The sequence below is a fragment of the Pelobates fuscus genome, chromosome 3, assembly GCF_036172605.1.
Source record: "Pelobates fuscus isolate aPelFus1 chromosome 3, aPelFus1.pri, whole genome shotgun sequence".
Classification (NCBI taxonomy): Eukaryota; Metazoa; Chordata; class Amphibia; order Anura; family Pelobatidae; genus Pelobates; species Pelobates fuscus.
The window spans coordinates 224,253,294-224,276,045 of record NC_086319.1 but is presented as its reverse complement, the minus strand read 5'-3'; the positions used below and the strand labels follow the sequence as shown (position 1 = coordinate 224,276,045).

The window sequence follows — 22,752 nt, the reverse complement described above, 5'->3', positions numbered from 1 at the left end:
CCAGCCCACTGTTGCCAAATATCCTCTAACCCATGCTCTGCATACAACTGGTGTATATTTATAAACTTTTTACTCCATTTGTCACATTTTAAACTCAAAACTTTCATCCACATACATTTTAGCTAGCAGCGTAAACAGTACTAACACAAAATAGATCACTTAATTTAATATATTTAACATATGCATTTATCACAAGACTGTCTTGATCCTAGTTAATGCATTCTTTTTTTACACATAGTATGTAGTAGTCTGACAGAAAGAATGATTATTGACTTAGAAAGAGGTAATAATGGCAAGTCATGACCAACATACATAAAATAGTGACTTGCCTGGTCATACTGGTTTTCAGAAAGCAATACATTTCATAGTTTGATGTAGTTACCATATCTTTTTTTAATTATATGTCTATTGTTTTCTTATTCCAAAACGACAATGGCAATTAAGACTGACAGTGTCACATAGGTATGTCTCATAAAAGAGAAAAGCATCACATTATAAGACACTTTCACTTGCATTGACCGCTTGTGGGTTGTGGGTTCACAGCAACAGCTTCAAAGTGCAAATTCCACACCTGGAATCAACTCCAGACCTTTTACCTGCTTAATTGATGAAGAAATATCAACAAGAATAGCCCACACCTGTCCATGAAACAGCTTTTGAGTCGATTGTCTATTTACTTTTGGTCCCTTGAAAAGTGGGGGCTACATATTAAAGAGCTGTAATTCCTAAACCCCTCCTCCAATTCAAATTAAAGCTGAATAGACTGCACTTTAAGTCCATATTCATAATTCAACTGTAACTTTTTATTTTGGTAAATAGCTGAAATAACAAAACTTGTGTCAGTGTCAAAATATTTTTGGACCTAGCTGTATAGCAAGGACACACTACAAGCCAATTCCCTATATTTACCAACTGACAGGACTAGCAGATGAAGGACATACTTTGTATACAGGTACTCCACGTGTGCACAGAATGATAGTGACACTAATACCGTAGTTAAAAATGGTGCTTCTACGAAACCCCCAGTGCCCAGTCACTTGCAGGTGACAGCACACACAAAGCCACACAAAAATGTACTCCCAATACCACGTTTTTTTTCCTGTAGGTCAATACATAAGAGAATAGCCACAAAAATATACAAAAAACAAAACTCTCATACAGTATTATGTATTCAAGAAATAGAGTGCAAAGAGTCATAGGAAAATCACTGGCTCAGACTTTAGCAGCTTAAAATAATTTTTATTTTTATTTATTTTTTTAATTATTTTTTTTAAATCTAAAAAATATGTAATGTATACAAAACATATAAAAAGGGGGACAGAGGGAGAGTACTGAGCTCCTGGGAGAAAATTGCTAAAACCTCACATTAAAAGCAGGTTTGGAAGTTTTACTTGCCTCCAACACTTGTTGGAGCATAATGGGACACAAATCTAAGAATTTAAAAAGTGTGACAACACCAGCATCTAAAACTATCAGAGAGTAACTGCGCAGCTGAGGCTTATCAAGATGGCCCCCACACGGGGGGCATCTGACTATACCTTGGAAGCAAGTGATAGTGAAACTGCTATGGCAACTGCAGATAAAGAAATCACTTGAACAGCTCATAAACTACTACTTGTGCAAACACCGGCAAGCAAAGTCGATATCACCAACTTGCTTAAGAAGCTTAATGCTCAATCTGGAGCCAACGTTGCCTTACTCATTGAAGATTTGGGTGCAATGACAGCCTGCCTACAGGCCATGGAGGTAAAGAAGCAACCACAGCAGACAGAATTGAGGCCCTTTAGAAAGATATGGACGAACTTAAACAATGACCTCTCTAGCGCATTGACAGTGGTAACCCAGCTCCTGCGGAACAAATAAATACCATATCGCTGGGGACCTGGCCGAAGGTCAGTAACACAGGATGGCAAAATATTGCATACCTCACAAGCTAGTGACTCTAAGAAGCTTTTTAAAGATTTGGGCATTTCTCTGGAGGCCACTTCAAGCAATACTACTGCAGAACCAGTACCAACGATCACAATTGATTTAATGCTTTCCTATGGGGGAGTCCTAATCTGATTGCATCGCTCACCACGCATGCACATTTGATCCCCAAGCCGTCTGACATTAGTGGAGGAGGAGCGGAGGCAGAGCCTGACCACATACCTTTGTATGAGCTAATCGTTCATTTCTATATTATTTATTGATTGAAAAATGATTGAGAAATAAAAATAAAAAAGAATTTATTGGAAAAATAATAAATATGTATATATTAAGAATTGCCTATAAACTTGGCAATCACCCAGAGTGTCACACACAAACTAAATAAAGTGAGAGAACCTAGAAAAAAATGAAAATAAAATAATAGCGAAAAAATAAAAGAAATGGCTTGATAACTAAAGATTCAGAAGTTCCAAAGTTGCACTCCTATTGGTATCTGTAAAACACACGTCTGTGTTACAGAAAGGTGATGATAAACCAGAAATGTTAGGGGGGGGAAAGAAATGATGAGATGCTTAGAAAAGTGTGGAAGACTGGCAGAACCTAAGTGAATATAGTTCAAAGGATATAACCAATGTTGAGCACTGTCTATTTGCTGTATGTGTAAACTGGCAATAAATCACAGTGACGATGCCAAGTGCTGCAAGCAGAAGGCTCATGAAAATTGGTATGTATGTTACTAATGTAACAATTCATAGAACAATGTTACCAACAGTTCATGAAACAATGTTGCCAATGTTGCCCTGTCAGTGTATAAGCTGTCAGTGCTTTCTCAGAGAAGCCGCTGAGTACTATGAGGCTGTCATAATTCCCAATAGTTATACGCAGAGACACTGTATCGGTTTGTGCTGTTGGTTATGCTGTCCGTTCTTAATGTATACAGACTGGTAATAGATAACTCTAAACAGCAAGACACAAAAGCCTGTCACGTTTGCAGGACAGTGTGACAAGGTATGGTAGTCTCTTTGGTAAACGTGGAGAATTAGATCGATAATCAAAGCACAAGGTATAACTGAATCTGGGACTGGGAAGGTTGCCTGGGTTCAAAAGAATCCACACTTGTGTAGAATGTTCATAGGAAGGCAGGGGGAGAAGGAAGAAGAAAGAGGAGTAAAAAGAGAAAGATAACGAAAATAGCCAAAGTAGCTAAACAATTATCCGTAGATAGTCCCCCCGTGCCTTCAAGGGCACCTAGATCCAACCCCCCCAATAAGATATACGAAAAGAATAGGGTGCAAACGTAGGAACTACGTCTGACGAGCCTGGTCGGGTGAAAAGCGCGCGTCAAGGGATCTACCATGTGGCTTATCAAACTCAGCTAACTCTTAGTTCCTGTGCAAAATAACGGTATCCTTTCTTCCATTGCATCCTACCAAGACATCAAGCCATTCCTGAGAGCTCTAGACCTACCAGATACGGTAGTTATGGACTGGAATGTTCCCCCTACCCCTGCAGAGATACCTTCCATCCCTCCATCCCAACGCGGATATACCCCGTTAAAGAAACGTCGACCTGATAACAGAATATTCTCGCCTAACAGGAGGCCACCAGCGGCACAGAGAGAAAGCAGAAACTAACTCCCGACTACATATCACTCCTATCTAACCCCATATCACAGAAGAGTTGCAGTCGTGCTACCCTTGGATGATCGCAAACCTTGACCTTCTACAAACCCCATCCTCACTTGACTACCTCTACCTCTACCCTTTTCTTTTCCATTCAAGGACATTCCGCCTTAAAGATCCCTTCAATACAAGACAGCTTACCTGGATCGAGCACGGGAACCGCTCACACAGCAACGAGATGGGTCTGCTTTTGCTCCGGCTACAGAACTCTGCTTCTGGACATTCAGCAGTGCGGTTGAGAAACCCGAAACGCTATTGGTATTGTACCGGGACTTTTGTATACCTGCTACTAGATATATGCTACCTGCGAGAACTGAGCCCGGGCCAAGATACCACTTATCAGGTTGTATGTCTCTGGGCTGTAGGTTCTGAACTTTGCCCACACTGTTTATTTCATACCTATTGTTTAGCTCAGGAACTTTTTCATCTCCCATGCGCACCCCCTCCACCCTCCACACTTACTAGACAGTTCGTAAACCGACCTATACTTACACCATATATAAGTAACTTGCGTTTTTTGGTATTGACAATACCTACATTACTTAAGAATTGTATACTTCAATGATTCTAGGTAAAGTCCCAACTGTCCGGTTCAACTAGAGGCCAGATTGTTTTCACAACCGATTGTATATAGGACACAATCCCAAGCAGAGTGACATATAGCGGAATAACATCAACCAAAACACAACTGTCCGGGAGTCCCAGTATAGCTCTGAGAGGGACCACTTTCCTGGTCCTAATCACGACCACTGGACTACCACTTATCGGACATTGAGTCTTGCCCTCCGCTCCTTGTTACCTTTTGTTCCTTTTTATTAATATAGTTAATTTTTCATTTCTTTTTATTTATTCTTCATTTGTTTCACATTTACTGAAAAGCATATTGGTTGCAATTTGCTGAAATAATGTTGAAGTAACTGCCACATTTATTAGAAACAAGATAGAGACATATTTTGGGCCTGCAACAAGGCTAATTCGAGGAAAACTCTATTCTATCCCGGTAGCGGCGGATACACAGTGTCCCTTCCCCTCTCCCCCTCTCCCCCCTCCCCCCTCCAGATCACCACCGAACGCTCAAACCACACTTTGAACATTTCTTATCACAGTGTTCTAATTGTTCGTCTGGGTGGCCGCAATTCCTATGAACAACCACAAGGTGGCGGCCATCTTGTCCGCATGGACGCAGGCAGCGGTGTTTGGGCATGAATCTCATGGAACTTAAAATGGATACAGAAACTCCCGAACACCGCTGGACTTCCATCATCGCCTGCGTTAGTTTCTAATCAGCTTAGAAGGGCACTGCTTGGTGAGATCATTCGTCTGGATGAAGGGAACAAGCTCCAGGGTATTGACTCAGTTCGGTAGTTTGTTCGTTTGCAAACTATCGAACTAGACCGGACGCACAGCATAATTCTATGGAACTGTTTTGGGCATGGGACCATGCCCGCGCCTGGGCATAAATATGACTTACATAGAACTTTTGAACCCCTGCTCTGATCTAGGTGATTTTTGGATATGTTGTTCACCCAGATCAGGGCTATGTGACTTTTATGGGGATATGTTGTGTTTTGGGGTACTTATGAGACTTTGTAAAATATGTTTTTTTTTTTATGCTTGGGGATAATTACGTTAAAACATTATCTACCTTAATTGTATCACAGGCAGAGGGGAGGGATTGTGTACTGTATGTGGGAGTGTCCAACCTGTACCATTAAACTCATGTTTACTGTACCATTAAACTTCATGTTGTAGGGAACAGCTATAATCACTACAGGGATAGCTATAATCATTATACTCCCAGCGTGTGTGTCTGTCAGTGAGTGTATGTGTGTCAGCGTGTGTCTGTCAGTGAGTGAGTGACATGAGGGGGCGTTGATTTTTGCCTACGGCGGCAGAAATCCTTGCACCGGCCCTGTGTATGTCTGTGTTTGTGGAGACAGGGGTGTATTTCTGTGGTGTGTGTGTGTGAATGTAAGAGTGTATATGAAAGGCATGTGCAGATGCAAGAGGTATTTGTGTAGTGTGCAAGATGTTATATGTATGGCATTTGTGTGAATGCAGAGGATATAAATAGAGCGTGCTGTAAATGTTTGTCTGAAGGCATTTGCTTGTATGGTGTCTGTATGCTATCTACAGCTGTATTTCTCTTCCTACTCACCGCTCATGGCCCACTCCACCCCTTAAAATCTCCCTCATCCAGTTTCGCCACTCTGATCATTTTCCATTCACATATTATTGTCTCTTTCCCTACTGCTTCTTCCCTTTTTGTCTCTGTGCTCCATAAAACCTCACTGTGGTATCTCCCCAGGTGTTGCAGGTGTTGTTGTTTTTTTATTCCTGTATTGCTTTGCCCAGGAGACTAAGTTGCTATCCTTGCCAGATCTCCTCAGGTGATCAGAGATGGTCACTCTGCAGCACTCTGTCTATACAGTGGCACTTCACTGGATAGTCTTAGCCCAGGAAAACAACAGCAAATTGAAATACAAAGATGTTAATTAGAGACCTCCAATGTTACATGGCTTTAAAAACAAAAAAATTAATTACTGAATAAAGTCTAAATTTACATACCAAATTTTAATATGAACTTATATGTCACTTTAGATCAAACATGGTCACATGGGATGCTCCGAATGAAACAAAAAAAGTGACTTGTGGTTTGTTGACCTTAAGATAAATAATCAATGACAGTTTTCAGCTATATGTGCGTTGTTTCATGGAGTCAGACTAACAGCTGAGATATGGCATTGCTACATTAGTTTCCTTTGCTAGAAAACACATCTTGGTATAATTCAATGCACTGTGGCAACTATAACTCTTCCATGTAAAGAGTGTATGCTACATAAACACAATGAGGTTTTCATATGAGAAAGTCATGCATTCCCTTTTTCACGAGCTGTTCAGATTTTAATAACCGGATATATAAATGTTCATGTTCATGTGAGCTGAATTCAGCTTAAAAAAAGAGCTTGAAAAATATGCAATGGAAAGATAGCAATTTCAAATAAAATAAAAAAGATGTTCATTAATATGACTGCCATCTAAGGACATGTAGATTTAGATTTCTCTTGTGTCATACCAAAATGGATGTAATAGTAAAACTGTGAATTATTTACAAAGTAGCTGATTTCAAAGATATGCAGTTTGTATGTGGGATAGCTCAACAATTACAACTACATTTGAAGTGACACTGTCAACCCCCTGTCCCCAAAATTAGTATTTCATAGAGGTAAAATCTTTATGAAATACTTACATTGACTGTGTGAGTCACTAAACATGGCTGTAGGGAAAAAGATTCTGTTTGTAGAGAATTCCGTGCATGCGCAAGAATACAACACTGGCATGGGCTCCTGACAGCTGAAGTGCCAGGAGCTGAAGAGGACTGGCAGGGAGACCATGGTGGGGCAGCAAGTTCCTGGCAGGAAAAGTATGGTGGTGGCCGCAAGTTACATTAAGTATTACTCACCTTACCCTGCACACGCGATCAACGGACACCCAAATTATGCAAAGACTCCCGAATGTGACATAGCTGCTTTGATAGGCAGAGGACTGTGGTCCATTTCTTTGTAAATAGATTGTTTTTTCGGTGCTCATCACTCATTGAGGATCCAATCTCCAAGCATTGGAGAACTATTCTTGGTTGTTGCATTAAACAGCTAATTGATTTATAATAAATAATTTAATTTTTTTTTCTCTTTACCTGGAGGGATCCTAACTTTACACATTACACTATGTTGAGACATGCATGATAACGGAAAGACTATTGTTTTTGCCAGACACTGACTTTGAAACACTAATTGACAGCTTCTCAAAAGGATTCACATCCCATTTGGCATATAGAAATCACAAAATAAATAATTTGCAAGGTATGAACATCTGTGTTAAATAACAGCTGAAGAATATATAGTATAAATGTGACCTCTAGTAAAAGCCTTGTAGCCACATGCTTAGAAATGTGCTACTTGGGATCACTTATGCCTCGTTTCCACTGAGCGGATCGGTTCGGTTCAGTTCGGTACGGTTCGCTATTTTGGGTGTTTCCATTATGAAAGTGGTCCATACAAGCGAACCGTACCGATCCATTCAGGGTCCTGCTTCAGATGTACGGCCATAGAAAATGGAACGGTTCGGTTAGGGCGGAACTACTATACAATCCATTGATTGGTGGACAGGAAGAGCATTTTTTCTAAACCCTGCATGGCCCTGAAGGTCTGACTTGCAGTGGAAACGCTCACCAGAATGGGCTGGTCCATTCTAAACCTTCCAAACTGTACCAACCCGAACCGATCCGCTCAGTGGAAACGAGGCAATAGTTATGATGTCCACTATAATTTGGGGTGTATGGTTTAGCCACCATGCAGAGTTGAAGCATGGTGTGACGGTAGTCACCATAACTGGGGAAGGAAGACAGACACTATATGTAGGTCCCCATATTCCTTCTGTGTTTTGGTCAGCTTGTGCCCATTATTGGTGCAGGGTATGTTGAATGTACTGCTTGTCTGTGCCTCTCCCCCTCACCCTTTTTCCTGTCCTATGGTTTCCCCAGCAGAGTGTTGTCCCAGGAACACTGCCAGATCAGTTTAAACTAGATGCCCTGTCCCTCCTCAATCTCCCATCAGCCCTTGCTATTGTATGACCACACCCTCCCTTGTACTATAGTGCTCTATCCACCCTATTAAATGTAAATGAGGCTGTCTAGGGCTAAAAATATGTGTGCTATCTATATTAAAGTTAGCTGCTGTTTTAATCTTCACCAAGTGTTGTCTGGTGTTTGGTCCAGGGTGGAAAAGGCCCTCAGTGATCCCAGTCAAGCCTCGGCCTCGTTACGAGGAAGCAGACTTGGCAGAGGTACTCGATAGGAGTACCGGAGCTCCGTTACATTTGGTGGGAGTGGTGGGATGGCTTCCTGGCAACTGGAGAAACGTCTCTGGACACTGGCCCATCATCTAGGATCCCGCTGTGCTTCCTGGAATTCATGGAGATGGATAGAGCTAGCACCCATGCAGTGTCCCCATCCGAGGAGAATTTCCAGCGGAGGCTACCAGCAGTTCTGTCCCAGTATGATGGCCCTTTCTTAACAAAGAGTGAACTGGACCGGCGGGACACGATCCAATGGGAACTCTGGAACAATGTCCTTGAGGAGGTTTGTGGTCTCCGGGGAGAATCTCTCCCAACCATTATACAGCTATTTTGGAATCAAATTGATTTGCGGATGTTGTTTTTGGGAGAGCAGCCCCTGGCAAAATGGGTTTTCCAATTAGAAGAGCTGGCCAAAAACAATTGTGGCTGGATGATTCTTACCGGGCCTTAAGGTGGTATGCAATCTCTGTATTCTCCACACCTGAATCACAGGGTTACTGGGCAGCAAGCCCAGATCCCCAACCCTCTGTCATGGAAACCCAGGGAGTAGAGGTAAAGGTTGTCGGCCTCACCCCTCAGCAGCAGATTGAGTTACTAGGAATAGAGGTAGTTGGTCTCCCTACCCAGCGGCAAACGAAACCCTAGCAGAAGAGCTGACATCGGGACAGAGGACCAATGACCTCTGCCTTCAACTTGCAGTGACGCTACAGCTTAAGAGCAGGGAGGACAGCCTTCTGGTGGTGCTGGAGTCTGAGGAGTACACCACTTCACCAGTGGAAGAGCTGGCATCGGGACAGAGGACCACTAGACTCTCCCCCCCAACTTGCAGCAATGCAAGGGGTTGAGAGCAGGGATGACAGCCTTCTGATGGTGGTGGAGCAAGAGCTTGCAGCAAGACAGAGCACCACTGGTCTCTGCTCTCAAACACCTGACAAAGTTGGCCTTGGAGTTGTGGATGGAACCGTGGTCTACACGTAGATCACAGGGATACTGGGAAGTTTGGGAGGGGAGCCATGGAAGATTCACTGGGAACTCCCTTTCTCCCCTCTTATGTCTAAGTCACCCTTTGCTTATTAGCACATTGTAATAGTCATATTCAGATTAGTTCTTCCTTTCTGCTCTATATATACATTTGAGGATTTACCAAATATTCACTGGGTATTTCCTAAAGTGAGATTTCGGGGTGAATTTCAAATTTAAGGCCAGAGTAGCGCAAGCATAGCTGACTTGGAGAATGTTTGCAGTTCGGCTATTCTGACCTTAACTTTGAAATTCACTTTGAATAACACTGCAAGTTTAGCATCCTTCCTCTTTACATGTACCTTAAATAAAAATGATCTGTCAAAATGTTGATAAGGGGGGCGGAGCCTGGCTGCAGAGCAGAGAGGAAGCATGTCTTAGCAGCTCCTGCTCACCAGAACAAACAAAGCAGAATATCGCGACTGAAACAGCGGCTCCCCGATACAGCAAGCTCACCAACCGAGAAGAAACATTGAGGTGAACAAAATGACACCACTTAAGCAACAGTTCAAGCAATACTCCCACATCACCCTGGTGAGGCCTACAAGCAAGGCAGGCGCAGGAGAGACGGCTGTTCCCCTGCTGCCACAACAAGGTGAAAACTTAAACTGGGGCCCGAGTCCCCCTCTCCCCCTCTGGACCGGCGCGGTAATCCCCCACCCGAACCCCATGCAAAGTACTGGTAACATGACACCAACACAGAATCCCGGGCCTACTACTGACAAGGCCAACAAAATGGCGGATGCCTCCCACGCTACTGACCCATGCAGTGCAGCACTGGAAACGGAGCGCAGGTTAAATAAAATCTTCGCCTCCTTTTGGGAGAAACTGGAGGCCCGCATTTAATCTCCGGTGCCGGAGAATCTGCCCACAGTCCTGCCACAGAACCTACATCAGGCAGTCAAGCGGAGGGTAGCACTAACCCCCTCTGAAAATAAACCCACAAGAGGCAAGCACCAACAAGGAGCCATCTCTGGGTCATGCTTCTGGAGCCCCACAGAGTGCAGCAGCAGACCAGGGGCGGCACCCAGAGTCCCGGGAAAACCCAGGAGAGAACGCCCAAGGTTAACTCACCTGCGAGTGGAGATGCGACACAAGCTCCGGAGGGGCAAAGTGGGCTCGAACAAGCTGGAGAAACGGCGGGATGTGAGACCCCATGAAGCGACAGCCACAGGCGGATCCTCCTGTGGCAGTGGCAACCCACGATCGGTCCGTGAGACAGGCCACGCAACCATAAGACTGACTCAATTTGCCCCACCAAGATCACGTCCACTCGGCACAAGGTCCACACGCACCTCAACCCATGGGCTACCGAGCTGGATGCCTCAACCTGCACAGTGTGGAAACACGCAGCCCCTGCAAGGCATCGGCTGACTTGAGAAGTACTTTAGTTGAACATTCACATACGTTTAGCCTCTGCTATAGAGACAGTCCTAACCTACCTTGATTACTTCGGGGGATGAGGGGGGGGGGTCTTATTTAATGTTTATCTTATGTTTAGTTATTTGACAGAATGCTAATCGCTCATATACTTTGCATACATCACAGCTACACATCACATGCTTGCAAACTGTAATTTGCTTGTTGGTCGTCTGCTATGTCTAGCATTACTAACTTACTAAAAATGCTCAGCTCACTCCTGCCATAACACTGTAAAATTGTGTTGATTATGTTTGCGCTTGTTAAAGCTGTCAAGGCAATACAGGCATCGACGACTCATCTGCCTACACGCCATTGGGTCAAGACAGCTATTCCCGCAATGTCTTAGATAAACCATAGTTAATTATCTGGTTAACAGTATCTAATGTAAAATAAATTGTAGGAACACAGCTTAATCTAGTACGCTAATCTCGCAAAAAAAAAAAAAAAATGTTGATAAGAGTTCCAGAGTCTGTCACTGGATTAATCTGATAAGAGAAAATCATCTATGCCACTTTATTTAGGTCTATACTGTAACTAAGTGCATTAATCTTGGCTTCTTGACAATATGTGCTATACACTTTTCCATTTCCACCTGGCAGTCAGCAGAGAGGAAGGAGGACAAACAGAAACATTGTGGAAGAGTTATGAAAGTGTTCTGTTCTAAAACTTACTGCAAAATGTTAAAGGGGAGGTGTCACCAATGGAATGTGCTGGTTGAACTGGTTTCCAATTTTAATCATTTAGACCACTTTTTAGAACAGGATACTTTGATGCGGTTTCTGTTTCCCCTCCTCCAATACAATGTTCCATGGCTGTGCCTTGACTGAACTGGATTGTGAAACGAACTGATACATCTTTAATAATAAATATAAATTTCTAAATTTATAATAAAAATAAACTTAAAAGCAGACAGAGCATCACACAAATAAAATGTTAACACAATATATAGGAGATTTTCAATGTTTTATTAATTTGTGTCATTTTCAGAGAATTCAGAGTTCTCCTATGAAACATTTGTGTCAATGTAAAGATGTATCCATATTAAACTTAATTTGTCTTACGCTACTTAGTATATACTTGTCTACTACACTGAGAAGACTGATGGTATTCAACTACTACATGGTAGACATGTGCAATTCGTTTTTCCTCCCAAATGGCAATTCGGACGAATTTCGGGCAATTCGGACATTCGGATACATCCGAATGTCCAAATAGGTGAATTGCTGAAGTCCCGAAATTGCCGAATATAGCGGTATAGCGAGTAGGGGCAAAATTTACTAATACTAAGTAATTTTTACTTAGTATTAGTAAATGTGGCTGAAAGACCAATTTAGGTCTTTCAGCCTTTTGGTAGATAACTCCCTTATACCGTGGGAATTAGGGAGTTATCTACTAAGTGGCTGCAAGCAAAGTCCCAAAGTGCGGAAGTCCCGAAATGTCGAAGTTCCGAAATTCCGAACCGCCGAAGTCCCGAATTTCGGAATGCCGAACCGAACCGAAAATTTTCCCCATGCACATCCCTACTACATGGCTAGATTTATGCTACTACAAACAGGTGAAACAGGCACACACATGGTTGTTTACTAATATTTGAATGGCTCAAAACCATTTAGTGCAGTATGTGACCATTCAGACTGCAAAATCTGCACATTCTTCATAGTTTTTAGCAATGTCCGGATATTGCAAACCAGACTCCAAATGAGCTAAATGTTATAACTTCAGCTAAACTAAAAGCTGTCAGACAGCTGAAATTCAAACCTGGATGCTTAAAATCTGGGTGCAAATGCTAAATATCAGGGCCTGATTTTAGAATTCAGAACTATATGACAGCTGCTATCGCTAGTAGCCATAAGGGAAAACTCTCAGTGGGGCAGGAGTTAACCATGTGTCACCTGGCCAATGCTTGATAGTCAACCACCACATTTAAAAGTTTTGTGTTTTTTTAAAAACATGCTATGCCATGTTAGTTAGTGCTGATCCCTTGATGTGCAAAGATGAATTCATTTTATCACGACATAGATTTTCTTTTTTCTGTCAGGTTTTTGCAATTTGGTATTTTTTATTCTTTAATAGTGATTGGGTTTTAAATACATTTTTTGGGCTTCTTTGGGGCTGAAGAAAATAAGATTTGATGTGTTTTTTTTTTTTTTGTCAATCTTTCTTTTATTAGAGGCATGTAAGATGGGGTACAGAAGAGAAGTTGGAGGAAACATTGAGCGATTTACAGTATAGGGTTGGTATAACAATACGCAAACTTTAGTTTACATTTCCAGATGTGCGGTGCCTCTTTTTTTTTAAATTTATTATCGTTAAACTTCGTTTGGCAGTACAAGCTAAGGACCCTGAGGTCCGGATGGTAACTCACTAGATCTAGACAGGCATCTGGTGACACAGGATAAGTAGTTACGCCTAGGCCTCTGCAGGTAGGTCACTCTTAACTGTCATGTTGCTCATACAGATTTTGGGTAGATTAGTACACAGGCTAGCCACTTACGTCTACCTAGAGGTCATAGGGGTTAAGCTATAGTTATAGCTGGGAGAACCACGCTTCATCTAACGTAAAAGTACAACATGAACAATTTGCTTGAGCTATGCATGAAATTACAGGCTTTACACAAACATTTCCATTACATTTACAAGATTACGGTTAGTTGCTAGCTGGAGACCAAGTGTATGGGGGATAACCCCCTTTAATTGCTAGGGTCAGGCTAGGGACACTCAGCAGAGGCCAGACAATTGCCCTTATAAGATCTGCCCAGGGCATAGAGAGCATACCGGGTTTTAGCGTGTCTAAGGAGAGGGAAGAAGCCAAAGAGTGGATATGGCACAGTATGGGTCCATGTGTAATGCAACAAGGTCACAAAGAGTCTATGTCCGTTCGGGTGTTAGGCAGTACTCAGCTGTGGTGGAGCTTGTCTCTCCCGCCGGCAGTTCGTGTGAGATGGTGAGAGGTCTCGTGTGCCGGCCTGGTGTTCAGGTCTCTGTTTCACCCGATACCTGTGGTAGGAAGCGTGCTGGAGGGGGTATATGCAGGTCTCGTGTGGAGCTCGGGGTGAGTGTCGCTTGATGTTCAGTCGGGTTGTCGACCAGCACCATGCACCTGATCATCACGGTGTCGTGGCGACTCTGCGTCCGGGGCCGCCGTTCTTCGGCCTGAGGCCTTGGTGGGGGCTCGTGTGCGATCGCCATTGGTCCCATCAACAGGACCGTGGGCCCAGGGTTCCGTCGGTTGCCGGCTTTCCCCCGGGTGGTATGGCGCGCTGTGGAGGGGTACCTCCCGGTGAGCTCCCAGCTCAGAAGAAGGATGAGCGGTCTCTTCCGCCGCGCCGTCCACGTGGGTGGTGCTTCCTGCCGGGTTACCAGCGCCATGCCTCTGGAGTGTCTCCTTGCTCGGGTGTTGCCGCAAGGCATGAGTCGCTTGGCTCGTGTTGCCGTCGGGTCAGATGGTGTCCGGAGATTGCCATGGGCTCTGCGGTGCAGTTCCCGCGCACCTGACATCCGCCATCTTGGGTTTGGGCCCGATGGTCCGGTGGAGTCTTCGGGCGTGACTCTGGGGCATGGACCGGGATCACCCCCCCGGTCCAGAGGGGGGGGGTCGGGGCCGGATCCGCCTTGTTCCATGTTCGAGTCAGGCTCCGTTGGGCAGGATAGTGGAGCGGCGGCCGTCCACTCCACTCACCGCCAGGTAGGCCTTCCGCCTGGTACAGCAGGGGCCTCTCCTCCGAGGGACTAGAACTCAAGGAGCAAGCCTCTCCTCAGCTCCGGTAGCCTGTATGCATCGAGGGTCGTGGATGGTAACCCTTTATTCCCCCAAGAAACTCCATTCATAGGCTTAACGGGTCATATTGTGCGGGAGCCGATCTGTCTTGCGACCGCTCGGCTCGGCGGCCCGGCCCCGCCCCCCCTTGATGTGTTTTATACCCCACCCCCTATAGACTGTAAGCTTGTTTGAGCAGGGTCCTCCTTAACCCATTGTTCCTGTAAGTTTTCTTGTAATTGTCCTATTTATAGTTAAATCCCCTCTCTCTCATAATATTGTAAAGCACTATGGAATCCGTTGACGCTATATAAATGGCAATAATAATAATAATAATAATTTAGGAAAAAAGACTTTTGAAGTAAGTAGAATTTTTTTTTCTTTTTTACAGATGTTAAATTTATTGCCCCCCACACTATTATTAGGGTGATGGTGGTGGTAGAATTGTTTTATTGAGGAGTTACTGTGGGCTTGAGGCAGGTGTAATGGGAACATCACCTGTCCCTCTATGGCATCAGTACCTTCTCCAGGGGTCCCAGGAACACCATGTTTTCCAGGCAGGTATTGACCTCTCATCCTGTCTTCAATCTTCTAGGCAGATATCTACCCTCTACCCTTTTTAAAGGCACTCACAGCACAGAAACCTAGCTCTTTGCTTATGGGTCCCCAGGACCAGGGAACAGTGCTTGATAAAAGTTTCTGTGTCTGCCGAAACATTGTGATTTTTATTCTCCAATAAATCTTGGACTGAATATATGACTTTGTGCACCGGACTTTCTATTATTGTGTCTGTCAGGGAACAGTGTAGCCAGAGAGCAGGTCCTAAAAATCCGCTTCTGCCCTGAAAGGACCAAGCAAGACACACAGTTCCTAATGGAACTATTATTACCTTCTTTACGTCCACCCCGGACTAGCCTTTATCAAATTACATTTAACTTATGGTGACAGACTCAACATAATCATATGGGGAATCTATAGGATACAATATAGCACAATAAAATATAAATATAACACTGCAAAAGAGTGAAAGTCAAAAGAACATAGATGATAAATATGATAAAATTCTGTCTGCATTATCATAATATACAAATATATACAGATGGGGATTCCTAAAATAAGATCCCCAAGATCCCCACTGAGCTAGCAATGCCATTTATTTTGGGGGGTGATCAAAGGCATGCTCAACCATGCATATTACATTCTTACCCCCCACCTGAATCCCATGGGTAAATGGATTGCCAATACCATGTCCTCTCTCCCCTTGATTTTTAACTAGCCCTACTCACCATCCATTGGTGGGAAGCATGGGGCTAACAGTGGGATGTCCCTCCTATATTAAATATTAGTTCCCACCCATGTTTTTTATAGAGCCACCACCCACTGGTCATGGATGGGGAAGGGTGGGTGGACAGTGACCTGCCCACCCTCTCTTATTGAATTGTAAACCCCCACCCGATGCCCAGTCTCTATAAATCTAGTTACAGTGAGCCCCAGCTGTCTGATTACTGTTTAGTAGACATGCCCCACCAGCAGCATGCCATGTGGGGACATAAGGAGGGTGTTAAACATCCCTTACACTAACATGGGGATCAACCATAGGCTTTGTTTTAACTCTTAAATGTTGCAACTGGTGAGCAAGAGCTGGCCATCCACCAAGTGGTTAACCTTCACACAATTTAGTTTTTTTTTTAACCATTTGTTCACTGGGTGCATGTGCTGTTGTGGACAAAGAGTACTTAAAATTATACCATTTAGTTTAAAATTGGTGCTTTGTATATATTCCAGATCTTATAGATTGTATGCAACTGGTCGGGTTGACCCAATACGAACTGGAATTGGCTCTAGTAAATATAAATATTCCCATTTTGGTTAGAATTCTGCCATTTTTGCCAAATGTTATCCAGCCAGACAAAATCAAGTGTTAAGCATATAAAAGTGAAAAATTTCCTTTCCTGAAAGTTACCATTTATAACATGGAAAATGTGCAAATGCCATACTTACTATTACGCAGTTATCTGTCAGGGTAAACATATCATTTAGTTCCAACTGTTGAAGAGAATAGCAGCCAGCTATGTATCTGAAACCATCAACAGATATCTAAAAATAAAGTATAAATATATTTTTTAAATCTTTTGGAATAAGAAGAAGACTGGATGTGCATATAGAAATAATATAGAAATAATCTGCAATTAAAACACTACTAGCACTAATTAAAAGCTTAAAATGTAATAAGTAATGTGGATCCTTTAGTAACAATATACAGAAAGTATATGATTTTATATATCAGGACAATATAACAATCATGTTTTCCTTAGCAGGTCTTAAAATTAGGTAAATACAACCTCAGATGAACAACAACACATGACATATTACATTGTGTTATGATTTATTTAACATAAATGAACATAAAATAAAGCCAACATGGAGAAGCCATGTGTGAAAAACTACCGCACCCTTACTGCTTAGATAGGCATTAGGAGGCTAAGTAGAAGATAGGTGCTGCTAATCAAATACCCTTGCTCATCAGCAAGTGTAAAGCCAAATGAGGCGGACTGCCTGGTACCCCGACTGGGTACCTCTGCCAAACACGTTTCCTAGCTATCACCGGGACACCATCAGCACTTCAGCCCCTACCTGCTGCAGCTTAGCCAGAGTCTCGCCGTTGCTTCCCACCCTGGACCAGGGTCCTGGGTACAGCTTCCACCAACATTTTAGGAGTTTGCTGATGTGGAGCATTCAGATGTGTGTTAACATAATGACAATGAAAAAAAATACATCAGCAATGATTTTGGGAAGCAATTGTTGCTGCCCATCAAACTGGGAAGGTTAAAGGGCAATTTCAAAAAATGTTAAAAGTCCATCATTCTACACTGAAAAATATTACTGTATATACTCGAGTATAAGCCGACCCGAATATAAGCCGAGGCCCCTAATTTTTCCCCAAAAAACTGGGAAAACTTATTGACTCGAGTATAAGACTAGGGTGGGAAATGCAGCAGCTACTGGTAAATTTCTAAATAAAATTAGATCCTAAAAAAAATATATTAATTGAATATTTATTTACAGTGTGTGTATAATGAATGCAGTGTGTGCGTATGAGTGCAGCGTGTGTGTATGAGTGCAGTGTGTGTATGAGTGCAGTGTGTGTGTATGAGTGCAGCGTGTGTATGAGTGCAGCGTGTGTATGAGTGCAGCGTGTGTATGAGTGCAGTGTGTGTGTGTATGAGTGCATGAGTGCAGCGTGTGTGTGTATGAATGCAGTGTGTGTGTGTATGAATGCAGTGCGTGTGTGTATGAATGCAGTGCGTGTGTGTATGAATGCAGTGTGTGTGAGTGCAGTGTGTGTGTATGAGTGCAGTGTGTGTGTGTATGAGTGCAGTGTGTGTATGAATGCAGTGTATGAATGCAGTGTGTGCAGGGCCGGTGCAAGGATATTTGCCCCCCCCCCATATGTCCTGACCTCCCCTCCTCCTCCCTCAGTGGTCCTTACCTCCCCACCCCCGTGTTCCTTCACCCCCCTCCCCCAGTGGTCCTAACTCACCCCTCCCCTAGTGGTCCTTACCCTCCCCTCCCCTAGTGGTCCTTACTTCCCCCTCCCCTCCCCTAGTGGTCCTTACTTCCCCCTCCCCTCCCCTAGTGGTCCTTATCCCCCCCCTCCCTCCCATAGTGGTCCTTATCCCCCCCTCCCTCCCATAGTGGTCCTTATCCCCCTCCCTCCCATAGTGGTCCTTATCCCCCCCCTCCCTCCCATAGTGTTCCTTTTCTCCCCCCTCCCTCCCATAGTGTTCCTTTTCTCCCCCCCTCCCTCCCATAGTGGTCCTTATCCCACCCCCTCCCTCCGATAGTGGTCCTTATCCCCCCCTCCCTTCCATAGTGGTCCTTATCCCCCCCCCTCCCTCCCATAGTGGTCCTTATCCCCCCCCTCCCTCCCATAGTGGTCCTTATCCCCCCCTCCCTCCCATAGCGGTCCTTATACCCCCCCTCCCTCCCATAGTGGTCCTTATCCCACCCCCTCCCTCCCATAGTGGTCCTTATCCCACCCCCTCCCTCCCATAGTGGTCCTTATATCCCCCCCCCCTCCCACAGTGGTCCTTATACCCCCTTTTTTTATTATTATTTTTTTTATTATTATTATTTTTATTATTATTTCTTATTTTATTTATATTTTTATTTATTTTTCGTCCCCCCTCCCTGCTTGATACATGGCAGGGAGGGGGGCTCTCCTTCCCTGGTGGTCCAGTGGCAGTTCAGTGGGGGGGAGAGGGGGGCTGGCAGAGCTGTAACTTACCTGTTCTGCAGCTCCTGTCAGCTCTCTCCTCCTCTGCGCCGTCCGTGCAGCTCCCTCTGTCAGCTCCCAGTGTAAGTCTCGCGAGAGCCGCGGCTCTCGCGAGATTTACACTGGGAGCTGACCGAGGTGCTGAACGGACGGCGCGGAGGAGGAGAGAGCTGACAGGAGCTGCAGGAGAGGTAAGTACAGCTCTGCCAGCCCCCCTCTCCCCCAGTCTGTATTATGGCAATGTAAATTGCCATAATACAGACCTTGACTCGAGTATAAGCCGAGTTGGGGTTTTTCAGCCCAAAAAATGGGCTGAAAAACTCGGCTTATACTCGAGTATATACGGTATTCAAAAGTGGAAAACATTTAAGACAGTTGGCAATCTTCTTAGGAGTGGACATCCCACCAAATTTACCCCAAGGTAAGACCGTGAAATGCTCAGAGAAATTAAATATAAACAAGAGTTACATTTCAGACTCGACACACCTCAGTTAGCATGCTAAATGTTAAAGTTTATGATAGTACAATAATAAAAAAAACTAAACAAGTATGGTTTGTTTGGAAGGGTTGGCCGGAGAAAGCCTCTTCTCTCTAAAAAGAATATGGCAGCATGGCTTAAGCTTGCAAAGTTACACCTGAACAATCCACACGACTTCTGGAACAATGTCTTTTGGACAGATGAGGACAAAGTAGGGATGTTTGGCTATAATGCACAGCACTAAGTTTGCTGTATCAGCACAAACAACTCAGCACAAACAACTCATACCAACTGTCAAGCAAGGTGGTGAAGGGGTGATGGTTTGGGCTTCTTTTGCAGCCACAGGACTTGGGAACCTTGCAGTCATTGAATCGACCATGAACTCTTCTGTATACCAAAAAGTATTCCTGAGTCAAATGTGAGGCCATCTGTGCGACAGCTAAAGCTTGGCTGAAGTTGGGTCACGCAACAGGACAATGATCCCAAGCACACCAGCAAATCTACAACAAAATGGCTGAAAATAAAAGAATCAAGGTGTTGCAATGGCCCAGTTAAAGTCCAGACCTCAACCTGATTGAAATACTGTGGCAGGACTTAAAGAGAGATGTGCATAATAAAATGCCAATGAGCTTCATGAGATGAAGCAACATTGTAAAGAAGAATGAGCCAAATGAGCCAAATTTCCTCCAAAATTCCTCCACAATGATATGAGAGACTGATAAAGCCATACAAAAGATGAATGCTTCAAGTTATTACTGCTAAAGGTGGTTCTACAAGCTATTAAATCATAAAGTGTACTTTGTGTTTTCACACATGGCTTCTCCTTTTTGTCTTTATTTTTGTTAAATAAATATGACACTGTGTAATGTGTCATATGTTGTTTTCCATCTGAGGTTGTATTTACTTAATTTTAAAACCTGCTAAGGAACAAATGATTGCTAATATGTCCTGATATGTAAAACCATAGAATTCAAAGACTGTGTACTTTCTTTTTCCCATGACTGTATGTGGCTTACAAGGTCACCCTTTTGTAGGAGTACATCCAATCTATACATTGTGATGGCAAAATTGCCAGTGAATAATCAGACTACAAGAGATCTTAATTTAAAGGAACACTATAGTCACCTAAATTACTTTAGCTAAATAAACCAGTTTTAGTGTATAGATCCTTCCCCTGCAATTTCACTGATCAATTCACTGTCATTTAGGAGTTAAATCACATTGTTTCTGTTTATGCAGCCCTAGCCACACCTCCCCTGGCTATGATTGACAGAGCCTGCATGAAAAAAAAACTGGTTTCACTTTCAAACAGATGTAATTTACCTTAAATAATTGTATCTCAATCTCTAAATTGAACTTTAATCACATACACTTGCAGGGTCTAGCAAGCTATTAACATAGCAGGGGATAAGAAGATCTTAATTAAACAGAACTTGCAATAAAGAAAGCCTAAATAGGGCTCTCTTTACAGGAAGTGTTTATGGAAGGCTGTGCAAGTCACATGCAGGAAGGTGTGACTAGGGTTCATAAACAAAGGGATTTAACTCCTAAATGGCAGAGTATTGAGCAGTGAGGCTGCAGGGGCATGTTCTATACACCAAAACTGCTTCATTAAGCTAAAGTTGTTCAGGTGACTATAGTGTCCCTTCAATGTAGCTTTTTCCACAAAGGAGGCCACATGAAATGTACAGGGAGGATGCATGTACAGATGTAGATCCCTCAAATCAGAATCCCACAATCCCTAGTGTGCTGCTGCCTATGACGAAAACATTTGTAGTATTTATTTAACACTATAACGACACAGAAAAACATAACGTGAAATCTATACATTTGAATTGTGAATTTTATTCTCTTTAGAGTTATGCCACAGCATTGTCCACGTAGCTGCAGATCTAACAACAAACAGCAATGAATGTAAATACAAATTACACATTCCAGGCCACATTAGTAGATGTATAAAAAAATATCCAAATCAATTGACAGCATTGCAAATTTAGCTTACAATTTGTAAACTTGATTTCAATTCACTACAATCAATTTGTTTTTTAGTGAATAAATCTCAAAGTTATTTAATTTCTCAGATAATGTAACTCAGCTTGCAAAGCTAAAGGGAATGCATTGTTTTAATGCCGGTTTTTAAACTACTATTGAGGCTAACATACTTCATCCGAAGGGAATCAATGGAATGCTTTTCCTAAGAAACCACAAACAATTTGTTTGCTAAACAGTGGCCCTCTTCCAAATCTATTTGCTCTATGCAGAGGCGAATTAACATAGGAAATTATTGTGCTTCAATGGCTAGTTAAAAGATTATCATCACCTACCCAATCACCCGAAACCCCTCTTCAGCTTCAGCTCAATTAACTAGAACTAACGTGTAAAACTTTGGTGCAATTTTTACTTACAGTTGTAATCAAAATTATGTCATGTTTGACTGCATGTTAGAAATATGGCTAAGTCAAAAGAATGGTCCACAAAGTTAAGAGAAGAGATCATCGCCCTTCACAAACAAGGAACAGGATAAAAAATGAAAGAGAAGGCACAGAATGTTCCCAGAGACACCGTTGGAAGCAGAGTTTACAAGTTCAAAGTTGAAGGAACAGTGGTTACAGAAAAAAGAAAAAAGGAAGCTACCAATGGCTGCAACAAGATTTCTGAGAAGGCAGATTGAGAAAAACCGTCAAGTGACTACAAAAGACCTGCAGCAAGACTTGATGGAAACAGGCACTGAGGTTTCAGTGAGCACAGTAAGGCACGTACTAAACGTAGAAGGTTTCCATGCCAGAACTACAAGATGTACACCACTACTGACCCAAAAGCACAAGAAAAGTCACCTCCAATATGCTAAAACTCCTAGAAAAAAACAACAGAAGTTTTGAGATTCTGTTCTGTGGAGGGAAATAAAAACCTGTAACTTTTCAGCTTGATTGATCAGCGGTATGTCTGGAGAAAGATGAATGAAGCATATGCTGAAAAGAACACTTCACCTACAGTAAAGCATAGTGGTGACTCTGTGATACTCTGGGGCTGCTTTGCATCCTCTGGCACTGGAAACCTGCAGCGTGTGGAAGGCAAGATGGATTCATTGAAGTATCAAGAAATCCCAGGAGAAAATGTCATGCCGTCTCTGAGAAAGCTGAAGCTTGGGCATCATTAGACCTTCCAACAAGACAATGATCCCAAGCATTCCTCAAATCCCACGAAGGCTTGAATGCATAAGAAGTCCTGGAGATATTTACAGTGGCCATCACCTGATTTAAACACCATAGAAAATCTCTGGTGGGATTTGATGAAGGAGGTTGCAACATGCAAACCCAAGAATATTACTCAA

General features: G+C 43.1%; 1 protein-coding gene across 1 annotated transcript in view; it reads right to left on the bottom strand.

Annotated features, from left to right (window-relative positions):
• The window catches only part of FBXL13 (F-box and leucine rich repeat protein 13), a 263,465-nt gene that overhangs the window by 67,555 nt on the left and 173,158 nt on the right, over positions 1–22,752 (bottom strand). The window contains exon 13 of the mRNA XM_063448155.1: positions 16,669–16,764. Coding sequence (XP_063304225.1) covers positions 16,669–16,764 — 96 coding nt within the window. The remainder of the gene's footprint in view (positions 1–16,668; positions 16,765–22,752) is intronic.